The 17724-nt window shown below is 50.4% G+C and overlaps 1 protein-coding gene across 3 annotated transcripts; it reads left to right on the plus strand.

Annotated features, from left to right (window-relative positions):
- The first annotated feature begins 10940 nt into the window (after positions 1-10940).
- Positions 10941-15855, plus strand: DHRS2 (dehydrogenase/reductase 2). 3 transcript variants are annotated; one of them, XM_008710560.2, is made up of 8 exons: positions 10941-11136; positions 11307-11484; positions 12010-12111; positions 13378-13448; positions 14504-14555; positions 15099-15233; positions 15473-15528; positions 15744-15855. In XM_008710560.2, exons 1-8 carry the CDS (start codon positions 10997-10999, stop codon positions 15853-15855), a joined length of 846 nt encoding a protein of 281 aa, XP_008708782.1. In that variant the 5' UTR covers positions 10941-10996. The 3 variants fall into 3 exon arrangements, with proteins under 3 accessions (XP_008708782.1, XP_040476837.1, XP_008708783.2); XM_040620903.1 differs by lacking the exon at positions 15473-15528 and having other exon boundaries at positions 15099-15249; positions 15704-15855; XM_008710561.2 differs by lacking the exon at positions 15473-15528 and having other exon boundaries at positions 15099-15230; positions 15709-15855.
- The last annotated feature ends 1869 nt before the right edge of the window (positions 15856-17724 follow it).

The raw sequence follows: 17724 nt of genomic DNA on the forward strand, positions 1-17724 counted from the left end.
TTTTCATACCTTGACTGTGGCAAATAATATACGGACATCGAAGTACAGATATCTCTTCAAGATAATGGTTTTATTTCCTTTGGGTAGATATCCAGAAGTGGGACTGCTGGATCACGTGGTAGTTCTGTTTTTAATTTCTTGAGGAACTTCCAGAATGTTTTAGCATTGTGGCTGCATCAGTTGTTTTTTTTTTTTTTTAAGATTTTATTTTATTTATTCGACAGAGAGAGAGACAGCCAGCGAGAGAGGGAACACAAGCAGGGGGAGTGGGAGAGGAAGAAGCAGGCTCCCAGCGGAGGAGCCTGATGTGGGACTCGATCCCAGAACGCTGGGATCACGCCCTGATCCTTTGGCAGACGCTTAACGACTGCACCACCCAGGCGCCCCTGCATCAGTTTATATTCCCGCGTAAACATCATTCTAAATGAAAAATAACGTATTTTCTAAAATAAGAAAAATTAGTGAGAAGAGTGGCATTGTTGTCCATTAAAAAAAATCTCTTTAATGTCTGGCTTAATAGAAGACAGCTGGAATCTCCTACTTGCTTCTGCATTTAATCTGCTACAATAGGCTGTGTTGATGGAAGGATAGAAAGCATATCCAGCCTTGCACAGATATGCAGTTGGAAGAGGGAGGAATATTAGCTTTTTCAGATAATCATTACTACGTTTCTTTGGTATGACACCCAAACTTGACAAATTTTAGCTTCTTAAACATAGGTTGCAACGTGGAATCTGAGACTGTCACATTGAATTTTTGGTACTCTGTTATATTAAAATCCCCTTGGTATCTTGCACTTTGAGTGGATCTTTTAACCGCGTGTGATTTTGTATCATGCATTGGTTACCTGGAAAATTTGGGTTCACTGAGCTATTTAGGTCCTCCAGATGTTGGCATATTCCATGCTACAATGTCAAAAAAATCACATTTATTAATATCAAACTGATCTCCCTGGAAAAAACTCCCAGAGAGTCAGGCAGTTGTCAGACTCAGGACAGCAGACACAAATTTTCTATGATCCTAGCTTTTGCCGGCAAGTTCAAATCTTATCAACGGCAGCACATGTTGGCAATGATTTTCCTTGAAGTGATAGCCTGCCTTGTTCATTTTTGAGGTAATATCTACCAAATCCCTGAATCTGAATAATCACAGCTTGGCTGTCAGTCATTCCTTCCAGTAAAAACAGAGTTACATGAGAAAGACAGATGGCTCAGCTCACATCTCAGCCTCGGGTTGCACAAGGGCTGTTCTTGAGATAACCATCTTTCTTCGCGGGGCAACACAAACGTTTTCTGGACACTTGCGAGCCTTTCACCAAGAATGTTAAAAAGGTGTGTTCTCAAGGATCAAGATTTCAGACAATAATCTGAAGTGAAACTGGCTTTCTTTGAACTGCACGTATGTGCAGTTAGGGGTGCAGGTAGGGGATGCAGCGCCTACCTGGCTGCCTCATTGCGAGGAGCGCCAGCACCTGTACCCCCCATCGCGCCGTTGGCGGGGGGTGGGGGGCTGTGGAAACGCCAAAGCCATTCCTTCAGGAGCAACCATGAGATTCGAGAAAGTTAGTCAGCACGGAACAGTTCACCACCACTTGTGTTTGTTGCCAAGTATTCAAATAAAAGAAGATTTCTCACGACTAGTCTGTGCTGACATGGGATAAATACAGCAGCAAGCCCACCCCCCTCAACCCCCCAACCCCCCCAACTCCCCCAACCCCCGCAAGCCCCGTCGTGTATGTTGGTCCATCCATTTGTGAGGCAAAAGTACCATTCTTCAGACAAGACATTCACTCAGTCCTCAGGTTTGCGAGGACATCAATCTTTCTTTCTTCTTCTCTTTCTTGATTTTATTTATTTATGAGAGAGAGAGAGAGGGAGGGAGAGGGAGAGGGAGAGAGCATGCACACATGAGCAGGGGGCAGAGGGAGAGAGAGAAGCAGGCTTGCGCTGAGCAGGGAGCCGGATGCGGGACTCGAGCCCAGGACCTTGGGATCATGACCTGAGCCGGAAGCAGACGCTGCACCGACGGGGCCCCCCAGGCGCCTGTGACCAGGGGTTCGATTTGGCAAGTGTGTGACTGTGCTGTTGTCAAGGGAGGGTGGCCAGGACTGCTTTCGCCGACCTCCTCCAGCGGGCGCTCAGTGCCATCAGTGCCCGAGGCTGGCTTCGCTCTCAGCTATCGTGTGCCCTTCTCCAGCTAATACCGTGTGACTACTTCCCCTGTAAGACCCATCAGGGACTTTTTCCTTTCTCTTCTGAATAGCTCTAGGAAAATTTTTTTGGCTTTTAAAGAGCTCATCGTATCTACATTTAAAATAGGCAGTTCCTTTTTCTCTCCACTCTGAGTGACTGGTTTCAAAACGATGCTGCCTCTTACCGAGCCTTATAAAGCTGTTCAAAATGTTCCATTGCATCGCACGTAATAAGATAAACCACTAATACCTGCATAGTGGAGGGAAATCTGGATTTTCATCCTATTTTTGTTGCTTAGTGGCGCACAATTTCTTTGGCGTACGTCCTTCCCTGCTGCTACTCAGAGAGCTCTCGGATAGTCCACTTTCAGCTTTTCCAACATTTTTAGGCATAGATTGTGCACAGGTGGGGTGAGGAAGCAAGTCTTCTAATCTAGCTTTCTTTTTTTTTTTTTTTTTAAGATTTTATTTATTTATTCGACAGAGATAGAGACAGCCAGCGACAGAGGGAACACAAGCAGGGGGAGTGGGAGAGGAAGAAGCAGGCTCACAGCGGAGGAGCCTGATGTGGGGCTCGATCCCATAACGCCGGGATCACGCCCTGAGCCGAAGGCAGACGCCCAACGACTGAGCCACCCAGGTGCCCCCTAATCTAGCTTTCTTAAGCCAATGATGAATCCTTGAATAGAAGGAAAAGTATAATGTAAATAAATTATTTTACGTGTTAGAATAAGATACTACTACATCTTAAAATAACAAAATAAAACTGCAAAATTTAGAAAGGTTTTTGAAAACTCTTTGATTTATTTATTTACTTATTTATTTTAAAAAGATTTTATTTATTTATTTATTTGAGAGAGATCACGCACGAGGGCAGGGGCAGAGGGAGAGAATGCCAAGCAGACTCCGTGCTGAGCACAGAGCCTCATAAGAGTTTGAATGTCACGACCCTGAGATCATGATCTGAGCTGAAACCCAGAGTTGGATGGTGAACCGACTGAGCCACCTAGGCGCTCCTGAAAAATATTGTAAGATATTATTTCCAAACCGGGTAAAGTGTACTTGTTCTTTGTGTTTCCGCGCGAGCACAAGAAAATTCCAGAATTTCAATAACAGTTGTTGGACGATAATATTGAAATTATAGAAGGTATAACTGAAGATACTATGAAGTCAGAGAACAAACTAAGTCAATCTCTTGAAAGCGCACATACTTATGCCCTAAATCTACCTTTTTAGAGAATTTTGGAAAACAGAAGACACAGACACACATTTCATTAGCCGTCAGAGCAATGACATCATCACACAGGTGGGGCCTCTGGAAAACTCCACTGCATTCTCTGTGAGACTGAGGGGGCAAATGGCAAATGATATGTTACCATTATTATGAAAATAATTTTGACCTCACAGACCCCCTGAAAGAATTCCTCAGGGGCTTCTCCCACCACACTTTGAGAATTGCTAAACTAGGACAATGTTTATTCTGGGCCGTACTGCACAACTTTTAAAAATAATGAGGTACTATCATGTAACCAGTTGCAGAACAATGGAACAGTGTTTCCACTACGATGCACGCTAACACACGAAACAAATCTACATATTCCACACTTATACATGTATGCAAACACATAGAAAAGTTTTAGAAGAACACACTGTTAACTGTGGTTACTTTTGGGAAGGGTAGAGGAATTTGGTGGCCTGATAATGGAGGACTTCTCCTTTATCCATATATTTTTTAAAAATGGATGCATACGGATGCCAGGAGACTGTACCCAGGTGTACTGGTGTCATTTAAATGTATTTTATAAATAATAGGTGCTCTTCATCTTTCTCCTGGGTGAGGTGTTAAATGTATACAATTTTGATATTTTTTGTCCAGATCAATTAAGAAGCCGACAGAAAGAATAAAAAGTGAAGAGGCTGACGGCTGTCATTCTTCTCTGAAGAATAGTTCTCACTAGCATAAAAGGGCATGGTTGCCAGATAAAATACAGGGTGCCCAGGCAAATTGGAATTTCAAATAACCCACGAATAAGTTGTTTAGTATAAGCATGTCCCATGCAATTTGGGGGATATACTTACACTACAAAATTGCTTTTGGTTTATCTGAAAGTCAAATTTAACTGGGAATTCTAGTTCGTTTCTTATTTGCTAAATCTGTCAGTCTCATAAAGGGGACATCAAGGAGGTGCCAAGATGCGGAGTAGAACCCAGATCCACTGGCAGGTGGCTGACGCTCCTTCGAGGGTGCTGCGTGACACCTCTGTGAGCCAGAGCTCACCGGAGGATAAGCTGAGAAGCTCTAAGAGGAGGGTATTGGTGGCAGGCATACGGGCGAGCCGACTTTCAAATGCCTTTGCAGCTGGTCAAGCTTTTGAGATGTTGTGGTGCAAGGGATGACCAGGGAATGAATTGGAGGGAGGTTATAGAATGTTGTAATAGGAATTTTTGCTTTGTTTTTGAACACATATAGGTCTTCCTCAAATTGTAGCCTCTGGAGTTAGGTTAGCATAACTGTCTTGCAGCACCATGGATCTGGTAATTCTTCCCATGCTTCTGAGCTCTAGCCTGGTCCCCGTCTTTCTACATCACCCCATGGCTACCAAATGCTATGGTTACTAAGGGGTTTCCTTGGGGTGTTAACAGGTCGTTACCAGAACTTTCTTCTCTATCATCTCTTTTCCTCCCCCTGAGGGGAATGCACATATAACTACTTTCCCCATTGTTTTCCCCACTTTTGTCTTAAGAAATTTCACCATGGTCAATATCTTCTTCAAAAGTACAAACCTTTAAGTGTTTTTTCCCTTTTTCCCTCTTCGGTGTTTTCCTTCTTTTCTTAGGTGTTCTCTTTCTTTTTCTCATTTTTTTTTTCTTTTCTTCCCTCTTGCAGTTTTTTTGTCCATAGAGAAATCTCTCTTGCTTTTTCCATCTCCCCAGTCTGTGAACCAAGAAACCTTCCAAACAACCCATCAGCCAACTACTAAACCAGCCAATTAACCTATCTGTCTTAGTCTGGTTAGGCCGCTATAGCAAAAATGACACAGACTGGGTGGCTTCAACAATATTTATTTCTCACAGTTCTGGAAACTAGGAAGTCCAGCATCAAGGCACTGGCAGACTTGGTGTCTGTCGAAGACCTGCTTCCTGGTTCATAAATGGCCGTCTTCTCACCGTGTCCTCACATGGTGGAGGGAATAAGGGACCTCTCTAGAGTCTCTTTTATAAGAGTACTAATCCCGTTTATAAGGGTTCCACCCTCATGTCCCAGTCACCTCCCCAAAACCCCACCTCTTCATACTATCACATTGGGGGTTAGGCTTCAACATGAATTTGGGGGCGGGGGGGACACAAACATTCAGTCTAATTCCAGCACCAACCTAGAAACCAAGATTGGAGGATGCTTCAGACTGGTGTAGAGACCAAAACAAAGTAATGCAGTTTCCTATAGACCTCAACTCTGGGAAGATAGTCTCTTACGCTGTAGGAACTCAGCGTTGAATCATTTATGCCCAGGAAAAGCTGGGGAAGGGTCACTACTGGAGAAGAAAGGGGTTGGAAGCAGTTCGGGAGCCAGGACTATCAATTCCCATAGAAAAATCTTATTTGTTTTTTTTTAAGATTATTTATTTATTTATTCGACAGAGATAGAGACAGCCAGCGAGAGAGGGAACACAAGCAGGGGGAGTGGGAGAGGAAGAAGCAGGCTCCCAGCGGAGGAGCCTGATGTGGGGCTCGATCCCATAACGCCGGGATCACACCCTGAGCTGAAGGCAGACGCTTAACCGCTGTGCCACCCAGGCGCCCCAGAAAAATCTTATTTTTATAAAACATCACACTTACTGGTGTTTGCCCTCAGTTTTCCTTTTCCTTTTTCTTTTAAAAATCAACCCTATTCAAGGATACTGTAGATACAGTGAAATGCACACGCAAGTGCACAGTTCCTGGAGTTTTGACAAATGTATATATCTGTGTGTCCACCATCCCAATCAAGATACAGAAAATTTCCATCACCCTAGAACATTCCCTTGTGGCCCTGTACTCAGACAACCATAAATTTCTATCACTATGTATTAGTCTTGTCTTGTCTAAAACATTACATAAATTGTACTTTTCTTTTGACTTTGCTTAGGTAGTCTTTTCATGCAGAAGTAAAAAAGAATTACTGTAGTTTTTTTTTTTTTTTTTGAGGGGGCGGGGAGAGAGTGCAGGCTGGGGGCAGGGGCAGAGGGCGAGGGAGAGAGAGAATCTTCAGCAGGCTCCAGGCCCAGCACTGAGCCAGACCTGAGGCTCAATCTTAAGACCCTGAGATCACGACCTGAGCCCAAATCAAGAGTTGGACGCTTAACCGATTGCACCACCCAGGTACCCCAGGAATTATTGTCATTTTTAATGGTTTCATTTTTTTACATTTGAATTTTTTAAAAAGATTTTATTTATTTGAGAGAAAAAGAGCGAGAGAGCGCAAGTGGAGGGTGGGAGGGGCTGACGGAGAGGGAGAAGCAGACTCCTTGATGAGCTGGGAGCCGACATGGGGCTCGATCCCAGCACCCTGGGATTACGGCCTGAGCTGAAGGCAGACGCTTAACCGACTGAGCCACCCAGGCATCCTACATTTAAATTTTTGATCCATCTGAAATTTATTTTGGTGTTGGTATGAAAGGCACAGATCTAATTTAGTTTCTTTCCCCCTGGAGAGCTAGCCAGTTGTCTCAACATCGTTTATTGATAAATCTATCTTTTTTCTCACATGCAAAATTCTCAAATGTGTTTGTATTTATTTCTGAACCTTCCCTTCCGTTCCTTTGATTTGTTTGTTCACGAATCGATGCGATCCGGTTTTAACTGTGGCTACCTTATTTTAAAAACTCTTATACCATTTTCTGTTCTGTCTCTTCAATGAACCGATTCTCTCCGAGATTCCTGTACTAGTTATCTATTGCCGCGTAACGAATCAGCCGAACACTCAGCAGCTTGCAAATACATCATCTCATAGTTTCTGAGAGTCAGGAATGAGAACAATGTAGCTGCTGGTTCTGGCTCAGGACCTCTCCTGAGGTGGAAGTGAAGTCTGCAGTCTTCTCCAGACTTGAGTGGGGCCAACAAGTTTGCCTCTGAGGTTGCTCGTGTGGTTGTTGGCAGGCTGCAGTTTCTTGCCACATGAGTCTCACCGCAGGGGTGCTCACAGCCTAGCAGGTGGCAGCCACCCAAGGGAGAAGGAGAGAGACAGAGAGGGTCCAAGACAGAACACGCAGTTTTAGCGTATCCTTATCTCAGAAGTGACGTACCAGTCCTTCTGCCAAGCCCTCTGTGCTGGGGTGGGGGGGGGGGTATTACACAAGGCGGTGGATGCCCGCCTACGAGAGTCAAAGGGACCATCTTAGAGGCTGGCTGCCACTCTTCGGGTTTGGACTTTCCTTCCTTTTCACTTTCTCAGGATATCTCATCCGTTTATGAGGCTGCTGCCACCCATACTGATAGTTTGCGAATCATTCGTCTGATCTCTGACTTGCCCTCCTGAGTGCCAGGACGCTTTATCCCACTGCTTGGGTACCGCCTCTGAAATATCCGCAGGCATCTCTCTGTGGCTTTTTCCACCCTCTCCTTGGATGACTCCCTGAGCCTCGAACTGACTTCTATTTTAAAATGTAGCATGCTGCACTGCATTTATTTGATTTCTCCATTAGACTGTAAGCTTATCAAGGGTGGGGACTGGGCCTTCGTTATTTTGGTGTTCACAGTACTTAACACAGTCCTGGCGGGAAGTAGGTCATTCAAATATTTGGACCCAGGTGAGAGCCTGGCTGGTGGGTGGACACCTGGAACTCAACAGCCATTGGTCCTGTATGGTGCCTGGGGCCCGATCCCCTGATCCAGCGGGGAGGGCCTGTTTCACTGGCTTTGAGACTGAGGCCTGCAGTCTCTTTTGGCGGCTTCGTACCCTGCTCTAGCTCCAGCTGGGCGTGAGACGTCCTGAACCGGCCAAGCCTGGAGGCCCCACGGGCTGGGGTCTGAGCGTGCTTGGACCCTGGGTCTGTTTCTGTCGTGTGAGTGTCTGGGGCCAGCTGGACTGACGGGGCTGACCTGCAGCATTCTGCAGACTATTAGTCAGACAAGTCCTCTTCCTCCCCCCAGCCTACTCCCAGCTGTGGGGGAGGCCTTTTCTCACCACCACCTTTCATATTTCTAGGACTGTAAATTCCACGGATCCGTGAGTTTTTCGCAAGAGTCACAGGGCCTGAAACCCAGCCTGTCACCTACCCACCTCCTCACACTCAGTTGCAGACTTCACAGCAGAAGGGCTCCTGCCCTGCGCTTAGGAACCGTGAGAGCACAGCCAGGTAAGCCTGGGGCCGGGACGACGTGGGCCCCGGTAAGGCTGTCCGGGTTGCGGTCAGCGACACTCGGCCCACCCCCCTTCGCTTTTAAAAATGTTTTGTGCCGATGCTTCTTTCTCCCCGGTTCTGTGTGCAGCTGCCTTTATGTCTTTTCTGATTTTCCTAACAAAGCTCTTGGAGGCTCTCAGAGCCCTTAGGGCCCCCCACCTTGACGCCTCATCTTACCGAGGTGCAGATGGAGCCAGAGCGGGGAACAGACTTGCCCAAAACCCACACCTTCTGTGGACATCTCCCAAGTCTCTCTCTTTCCTGATTGTCAATGTTTCTCGCTGTTGCATGTCTCTCCCCTAATCTTTGCTATCTTTGCCTTTCCCTTTTCTCTTTGGAGAAGGCCGCACACCTCCAAGATGAGACTAGTTTGAGGGTGTGTCCCCTTGGGTTCCCCACCTCCGTTTCTGGGCATCTCCCCGGCTCAGCATGGTGACGGGAATCAGAGTGGGCAGTGCCAGGCTCAGAGGCCACTTAGCTCCCGGGACCTGCGGTCGACTCTGGCCCCGCTGGCCCAGCCAACTACTCCAGAGAAAAGCAGAAGTGGGAACGAGGGCTGAGTGAGTGAGAACCTGGGCCCTTGGAAGCTGCTCAGTCTCGGGCCCTGGGAAAGAGGGACCTTGAATAGAAAGGGGAACCGAGGGAGACAGATGAGGCCTGATTAGTCTCTCTGCACTCTACCTGCAATAGGCCAGAGCTGCTTTTCCCTACAAGTAGGACAGCTTTCCTGCAAAGCAGCTCACAGCAAGTTTAGCAAGGAGCAGGGCTTGGTAAGAACCGTTGTAGACCACAGAGGGGACCACCACAGATTCGCGGAGACGGCATCAGCTTCTGAGAGGTGCCATAACTCTGGTCTTCCAGCAGGGGGCAGCCCATCCTGACAAAAGGCGATTTCTCTTTTTCGGGCTGCCCTCCCAGCCAAGGAGACCAATTCCCCTGACACTTGACGGGGTTAATCTGTGCTTGCAGCTTGGGGGAGAGAAGTCCCCCAGGGGTCATAACAGTGCTTAGAATCTGGTGTCCTGTTTAGGAAAGGCAGAACAATCAGAAACCGAAACCCCTCGCCCCCTCAATTTGAAAGGCTGTAAATATGACCTTGCAGAAAGGAGAGACAGCGTGTAAGAGAGAGGGAGCAGAGTGACGGCAGCTAGGACAAAAAGGCGAGGAGGTCTAGGACCTGCAAAGGGTAACTTTGGAAATGTGGTATCAGGAGAGACATAAATTTGAAACCAAGGCTGTCTCTCTTAAAGCAGGGCCTTTGGTTACCTTCATCATGACATCGATACAGCTTGATATTTCATCTGAAATTTCTCCATAATTCCTGACCAGCACCCATTCCCTGATCATTATAGATACCGACCCCCAACTCAAGGGAACTGGGTTACATAAGGGTTGGTTGCTAAGGAACAAGGGAGATGCGGTAGGTATGACAAGGGTTGCTTAGTAACGAGGAGTCCCTCGTGTTGGAGTGGCCAAAGCAGGTCTGGAACTGATGGGGGTCTGTGCGCAGTCAGCCCCCACCGGAGCCTCCTGAAAATGCACGTCTGCTGGCCCCTCAGCCCAGAGCCGCCAGAATCTTCATCTCTTCAGCTTCCTGGCACTATTCTGCATGAGAAGTGCATCCCAAGTCCCTGAGTGTCCTTGATAACCCCTTGCTGCAACCATTCCCTCCCACCTTCCTCCTCAGGAAACACATCAGACTCCTAGATTCAGGACCCTGCAGGGCTCCCGAGCCAGCAAATGGGAATCTCCCACTGGGGGAGGCAGGAGCCTCCGGGCTCACAGGGATGTGGAGCTGGGAAATTTGGGGTCTAGGGGAAAGAGAGTCCCCTACACCAGCATCTCTGATGTGTTTCCAATTCATCGGAAAGCGTCTGCCTATCTGAGTCTCCCACGCTGGGTCCTCACCCTGCCTGCACACCTCGCACGCCTACAGTGGCTTACTTCATTCCTTCCAGAGGGCGTCGGGAGGGCCGGGGTCTGCACCCTGCCCTGGCGTGGGGCTGCTGGCCGGCTCAGGCTCCTCCCAGCCCCCACTCGGCGAGCTTCACTCCAGCACAGCCTGGCAAGGACAGCATGCAGGCATTCAGAACCCGGGTCTGCTCTCTGACAGGTCGTCAGCGCTCAGGGCTTGCTCAGGGAGTGTATGGGAACCTCATCCTGTCTGCCGAATGTTGGGTCTCACATTCCAATTTGCCTGTTTTATAAATAGAGAATTTTCATAGAGAGTTTTCCTGACCCCAGGCTCACGTGTTTGAAATGCACCCTGACCAGCTCCACTGTCTCTGGCTCTCTGCTGCTGGCCTTGTCTGTCTGCAGGGGCGGAGGGTAGATGACCATCATTACTATGGCATCCGTGATAGGTGAAATTGATTCTTTCTCCAGGGCCGAGTTCAGCAGGAAGCGGAAAAAGGCACCGGCAGGCATGTTCCAAGCAGTGGCCTGGGTCCGCAGGGGCCTGTTTCATTTCCGCGCTGGGCTCTCTGTGCGCATGAACAGCACTGCGATAGACCGAAAGGGTGTCCTGGCCAATCGGGTAGCCGTGATCACCGGGTCCACTGAGGGGTAAGTGCCCTGATTGCCCTAGGGGTCTTGACCCCTCCCCAGGACTCTGGCTTCCAGAGAGACCTTGGGCTCTCAGATTGAGACACAGTCTTGTTGATTTCCAGGGCTGGGTCTCGGGACAGTCGTGGCAGGGGGCTGAGGCTGTCTTGTTCCCTCCATCTCTGCCGCAGGATCGGCTTTGCCATCGCCCGGCGTCTGGCCCAGGATGGGGCCCATGTCGTTATCAGCAGCCGGAAGCAGCAGAACGTGGACCGGGCAGTGGCTGCGCTGCAGGGAGAGGGGCTGAGCGTGACGGGCACCGTGTGCCACGTGGGGAAGGCCGAGGACCGGGAGCGGCTGGTGGCCACGGTAAGGGGCTCCTGGGGTGAGAGGATGCAGGAAGGAGAACACACAGGGCCTTTCCCATGCTGCTCAGCCCTGGGTGGGGCCGGGACCGGATTGGGGGCTGGGAGGCCCTAGAACACGTCTCCAAATGGTCTACCGGGGCAGACGTCATCGTGCATACTGGCTTTCTGGAAAATGGCTTTTTCATGAGAGGACCTTCGCTTCCATCCTACACCCTGGAGAACTGTGGTTGAGGAGGAATCTGGAGGGATTCCCCATCCCAAGTCCATGGACGGATTCCTGGAGGAGACAGACCCTCCTCCCCCCAGGCCCTCAGGGTGGCAGAGCCTGTCCTTGGGCCTACCCCGCGCTTCTGCCTTCACCAGCGTTTGGTTCTCACCCCAACTATGTGACCATTCTTGGTTGAGACAGGATCTGATTAGCAAGCTTTGGCTCAATGCCCTGTGCACCTGGCAGCGGCGCTGGGAGGGCGAGGCCTCCTCAGGCCATGTCCATACTTATGGCCCTGTGTGTCACCCTTCCCCCCAGGTCCTGGAGCACTATGGGGGCCTCGACTTTCTGGTGTGCAATGCAGGCGTCAACCCCCTGGTGGGAAGCACCCTGAAAGCCAGTGAGGAGGTGTGGGACAAGGTGAGAGGCCGCTGAGGGTTGCTGGCTGAGGGGTCTAATGTGCTCTCCCATTGAGACTCGACTGTCCCCCCCGAAGCGACTGTAAAAACAGGCACTGACCACTCGTCCCCTGGAATGTGCCACGATGCTACTTTCCAATCTGTGGGCCTTCAAAGCGAGTTCCTACAGTCTTTCTGCTTTCCTTTCTCTTCCTGTCCCTTTTGCATTTATTTCCCCGAGGGGATGATTGGGTGCGGGGTGAAAATGCTGTAGATATGCAGTCTCATTCCTTCGAGACAGAGGGCACATGGGCCTCACCCAAGATGCTGCCGCATGGGAGGGATCCCGGTGCCACTTTAGTTCCAACTGGCGCTCTGTCCTAGCCCCCAGTCTCTGCCTCTTTCCCTGCCGGTTCCTCTCTTGACTTTTTCTCTGTCCCCAGTCCCACCAGACTGAGCTCCCAGACAGCGAGTCAGGGACCCTCGTGTCTGAGGCCCGATCCAGGTTTTAGTTCCAGGCAGGACCAGCGTGGGCAGCTCCCTCCCAGGGCGGCAGTGCTCCGTTTTGTCTCCTTCTTTGTGTCGGCCCCAGGAAAGCTCAGAGCCAAGTCTGCAGGAAACGGGCATGCATGGGGGCCCTCACAGCTGGCTCTTCTGTGAACGAATAATAGAATAATGCTCAGTCCTCACCACATGCTGTGAACCGTGGGCACCAACCTTCCCCTGGCTTTTTCTTATCTTTCTACACTTCTTTTTCCTGTTCTCCATTTCTTCACACGTAATACCCATTCCATTTTATTTTATGCTGTTGCACCGTGAGAATGCCTTAAATTCTATTGGGACAAGACAAGGACACAAACAAGTCAAAACACAGACAAAGACAGCTCTTCCAGAAGTCTCCTTTGCTCCCAGGACCTCCTTTCCCTCCATCGGTTCTACTTTCAGTCTTTTTCCAGGGGCCTCTGCTTAGAGCTTCTGTCTGCACGGCCAGCACCTAGTCCATTTTCTCAAAAAGGCCTGAACATTTCCCTCCTTCACCCCAGTCTGGAAGAGTTCACATTTTCAGGACTCTGCTCACAGGCCTGTCACTTAGCCTGCCTGCCTGTTAAACCATTAGCGGGTGGGATGCCCCTCTTATCCTGATCAGAAGGGAAATGAATCTCAGATCTGCACGCATGTGGGTTTGCAGCGCAAATGATAGGACTCCAAGTGTCTTACGAGAACGGGCCCTGAGCTGAGGGCTGACGGCATCTCTCTGCCCTCCCCCCTGCCTCTGATCTGATTTCAGATCCTGAGCGTGAATGTGAAGTCCCCGGCCCTACTGCTGAGCCAGCTGCTGCCCCACATGGAGAACAGGGGGTAGGTTGCAGGGTGGGGGGTGGGGACTGATGGGGAGTCGGCTCAAGAGAACATAGGGGCCCGGCTGGGAGGGGAGGACAAAAGAGGTGTCCCTGGGTCTCCCCATCCCCCTCCCTCTGTCCTGCCTCACCCTTTGTACAGCCACAGCTTCTAATTCTTGGCTGCAGAATTGGGGTGGTGTTCCTGGGGCTCAGGCGGGCTCTCGTGGGCCTTCACATCAGCAGGTTTGGGAAAGGGCTGGGTGTTAGCTCCTTAGCCTCGTGGGCAGACCATTCACACCCTCCACTCTGGTTCGCTTACTGCTGGACAGTGCCTTGTCTCCAGTTTGCAATCCAGGACAGGGTCTGCCCCATTGCTCCCCTGGGGAGAAGCCCATCCCAGACCCCTCCTCCCTCCCTGCTTCTCAGCCTCCAGGGAGCCTGCCTGTTTTTCCAGATCCTGCATATTTGACTGTACTCCATACTTAGCCTCATGGGTCTCGTGTCAGGGACCTAGGTGGCCACCTCCGACAGGCCATCGCTGGCTCCTCAGGCTCCTGCGTGCAGCTGTGCAGACGTACCCTTTAGGAACTGGCCCGGGACTGTAGGGGATATAAGAAAAAGTCACTGATTCTCATTTCATGTCTCCTCCCGCCCCATCTGCTTCTCAGAGGTGGCCCATCGTTGGAAGGCACTCACTGTCAGCGCTGGGGGCCTCTTCACCAAGCCCACTCTGCACCCTTCCCCAAGCAGCTGGCTTTCTGCTCATCGCGTCCCCAGGGAGAGGCAGAGAGGGTCATGGTCGGAGCGTGGGCGCTGGGTCAGAGAGATAGGGTTGGAGTCCCAGCTCTGCCACTCCTAGCTGTGCGGCTAAACCCAGCTGAGCCTGTTTGCTCAGCTCTGAAGTGGAGATAATAACACGAACTGCGTTGCCGCTGTGAGCAGTGCATTATTCCATGACTATAATAATTAAAATGGTGTCATTCTAAGTTTTATATCTTTTTAAAATAATAGTAGCACCTCAATCCTTGCTAAGTTGATGGCTTCCTGTCTCCTCTCGTGTTTGTCTCCTCGCAGGATGGGATCGGTCATCCTGGTCTCCTCCGTTGCAGCCTACATACCCCAAGTGGTGAGTGCTTGCTCGTGTGCCCTTGGTAGGATTAGGGGAAGGGGTCCCCAGAACGCCACAGGGACAATGCCTGGCACAGACCCCCACCTCACTCCTGCTGCCCGAGGTTGAGCTGATGCCCATGCGGCTGCTGGGTCCCTCGGATGCAGCTTCTGTTCTCAGACCAGGCTGGGGAGAGTGTGTCTGAGCTCTGCGCTTGGGCCAGGGGTGGGATCAGCCAACTGATGAGAAATCCAACAGATACTTTCCTCTGCTTCCTCGTAGCTGCTTCTTCTTCTTCTTCTTCTTCTTCTTCTTCTTCTTCTTCTTCTTTTAAAGATTTATTTATTTGAGGAGGGGGCAGAAGGAGAGGGAAAGATTCCCAAGCAGACTGCCTGCTGAGCCTCAAGCCGATGGATGATTCGGGCCCGATGGTGGGGCTCCATCTCACGACCCTGAGGCCACGACCTGAGCCGAAATCAAGAGTCAAACGCTTAACTGAGTGAGCCACCCAGGCGCCCCTGCCTCCCCATATCCTAATCATTGTCTTGATTCCCTTTCCAGAAGCTGGGTCCCTACAATATCAGCAAGACGGCCATTCTGGGCCTCACCAGGACGCTGTCATTGGAGCTAGCCCCCAAGGGCATCCGGGTGAACTGCCTGGTTCCAGGAATAATCAAGACCAACTTTAGCAAAGTGGTGAGGACCGGGGCGTGTCCCCCATTTCGCAGCCAGGTTCAGTGGAAACCTCCCCAGTGATTAAGGGATAAGCCTCAGATCAGTGTCCCTAATAGCTGAAGTCCTCATTGTCCTTCAAATTCAGCCGTGACTCAGCCTATCAGCCCCGAGAAAGGCAAATCTGCCCTGGGATCATCTGGGGCCCTGCCCATCTCCTTGCTTCAGCGGCACTGACTCTCTTGTGTCTTCCCTTTGCCCAGATACACCAGGATGAGCTTTACTGGAACAATTTCAAGAGACAGCACCAAGTGCAGAGGTAAGTGGGGTGTGGAGCCTTGGTAATCTGGGTACAGCTGGGGAAGGGTGGCTGACCTGTGTCACAAGTCCACCCCTCCCTGTGTACTGGCCATTCCTTTAGCTGAAGTCCGGGTTCCACAGAGCCCTTCGGGCTGCAAGTAGTCCCGCTGAGTCTGCCCTGTCCCTCCTTGCAGCAGAGTCCGAGATCCCTGACATGTGTTCTGTCCTGTGCAGGTTAGGGCAGCCCGAGGACTGTGCAGGCATCGTGTCCTTCCTGTGCTCTCCGGACGCCAGCTACATCACCGGCGAGAACATCGTGGTGGGGGGCTTCTCCTCTCGGCTCTGATGGGGCTGAGGCGGCCCTGAGCTGTGGGTCTAGGCTTAGGAGCCTGGGGGCGGGTGGGCTGGGAGATCATTTAAGGTTAGGGGATAAAGTCTGAAACTCTGCCAGACAATCAACCGCGGGGGCTTGTTCATGCCCGGCTTGAGGCAGGAGCCCCCAGGGTTCTCATCTGTTGCTTCCACTGTTGATTCAGCTGCTGTGATCCAACCAACATGTGGGTTCTTGATGTGGGGCTCTGAGTTCATGGGGCTGGCACTTTGGAGGAGCCATAAGGGACAGGAGCAGGGACTCAGGCCCATGAAGGATCCGGCTCCTTCTCTCTGCCACTAGTGCTTTAAACATTTCTTTCCTAAAATAAACTCCAATTTCTCCTCAAGCCTGGAAACTCCTGGTAAGGGGAGAGCCAAGGGGAATGAGGCTGAGGACAGGCCTCTCCTGCCTTCTGCCTTCTGCTGCCCTGAGCCCATTCACGGACCCATGGCGGTGGCCACTGAGTGTTCACAGAAGGCTCTGCTCCGTTCTCGGAGCAGCCTGGTGGCGGCTGAGCAAGGTGGTGGTGGGGGGAAGGATTCTGGGATTCCCCCTGGGATTCTAGAGGCTAGCGGTTCTTAATGTTTTCTGGGCCACACAGACCTTTGAGCCCCTGAAGAAAAAATCTTGCATACCCCACCAAATCTTGCATACCATTCCAGGCTGAGAACTTCTAATTGACACAAAAGAGATAAGTCAGTGTAAAGTTCTCAAGGTTGTCTCCTCTTGGTAAAGGCCCTTTCTGTTGTCAAGTTCGAGGACACCATCCTTCTGTGTGTGCATGTCCCAGGCCCGGCAGACTCCGGGAGTAACAGTGGCCCTGAGAACACCTCTCTTCCTCTCGTGCTATCCATAAGTCTCACCCGGAATTGGTCCCAAGGGAGGACCTGAGCCAAGGCTTCCAGCTGACCTCTGGCTTTCACCTCACTGAAACTGCTCACCAGTGCCCCCGCTCTGGCCCTCTTGGGCATATGGGTCTTTGTCTTGAGATTAATTCAATTACAAAAACAGTTACTGTTCCCTACTGCAAACCGTGTGTTGGGCCAGGCACCCTGGAGAACCCAAATGTAAAAACAGACCCAACCTCTCTTAAGTTCCTTCCTTGTGGTAGGAGAACAGGGGTTTAAAACACTCATCAGTAAATGAGGCAGAAATGGGGCACCTGGGTGGTTCAGTTGGTTGAGTGTCCAGCTCGTGATGTTGGCTCACGTCATGGTCTTGGGGTTGTGAGATCAAGCCCCACGTCCAGCTCCGGGCTCAGTGCAGTCTACTTGCCCCTTTCCCTCTGCTCTGCCCCCTGCTCTCTCTTGCTCTCTCTCTCTCAAATAAATAAATAAATAAATAAATAAATAAAATCTTTACAGATAAATTAATAAGTGTATTTACTCATTCAGTAAATTGAGTGAGTACCACTCTATGCCAGCCACTGTTCTAGGAACTCAGAGGGCAACTGTGAACAAACCAAAGATTATTTCCCTGCAGAGTTTACACGCTTGTGGGGGAGATGTATAATGAACAACAAACATGTTAAAAAATAAATTATACAGTGTGTTAGTAGGTACATAGGTACAGGAAAAAAAAAAGACAAAGAGTAGCAAGGGGTACAATTCTAGACCTAATTCTGAGGTGTGGTGGGTGTGTATCAGCAGCTGGGTGTCTTACAATTCAGCTGACTTCGGACACCATCTGCCTGGAGACAGGGCGAAACCCCAGAGGTGAAGGGCTCAGTTCTCCAAGACCAGCCCTACTCCACTTGCTAAGCACAAGACCCTATTGTCAGCTGTGCTCTGAGAGAGCTTGGGGAGTCCAACGACCTCCCCCTGGGTTTGAGGAGTTTGCCGG

Source organism: Ursus maritimus, unplaced genomic scaffold, assembly GCF_017311325.1.
Source record: "Ursus maritimus isolate PB19 unplaced genomic scaffold, ASM1731132v1 scaffold_36, whole genome shotgun sequence".
Taxonomy (NCBI): Eukaryota; Metazoa; Chordata; class Mammalia; order Carnivora; family Ursidae; genus Ursus; species Ursus maritimus.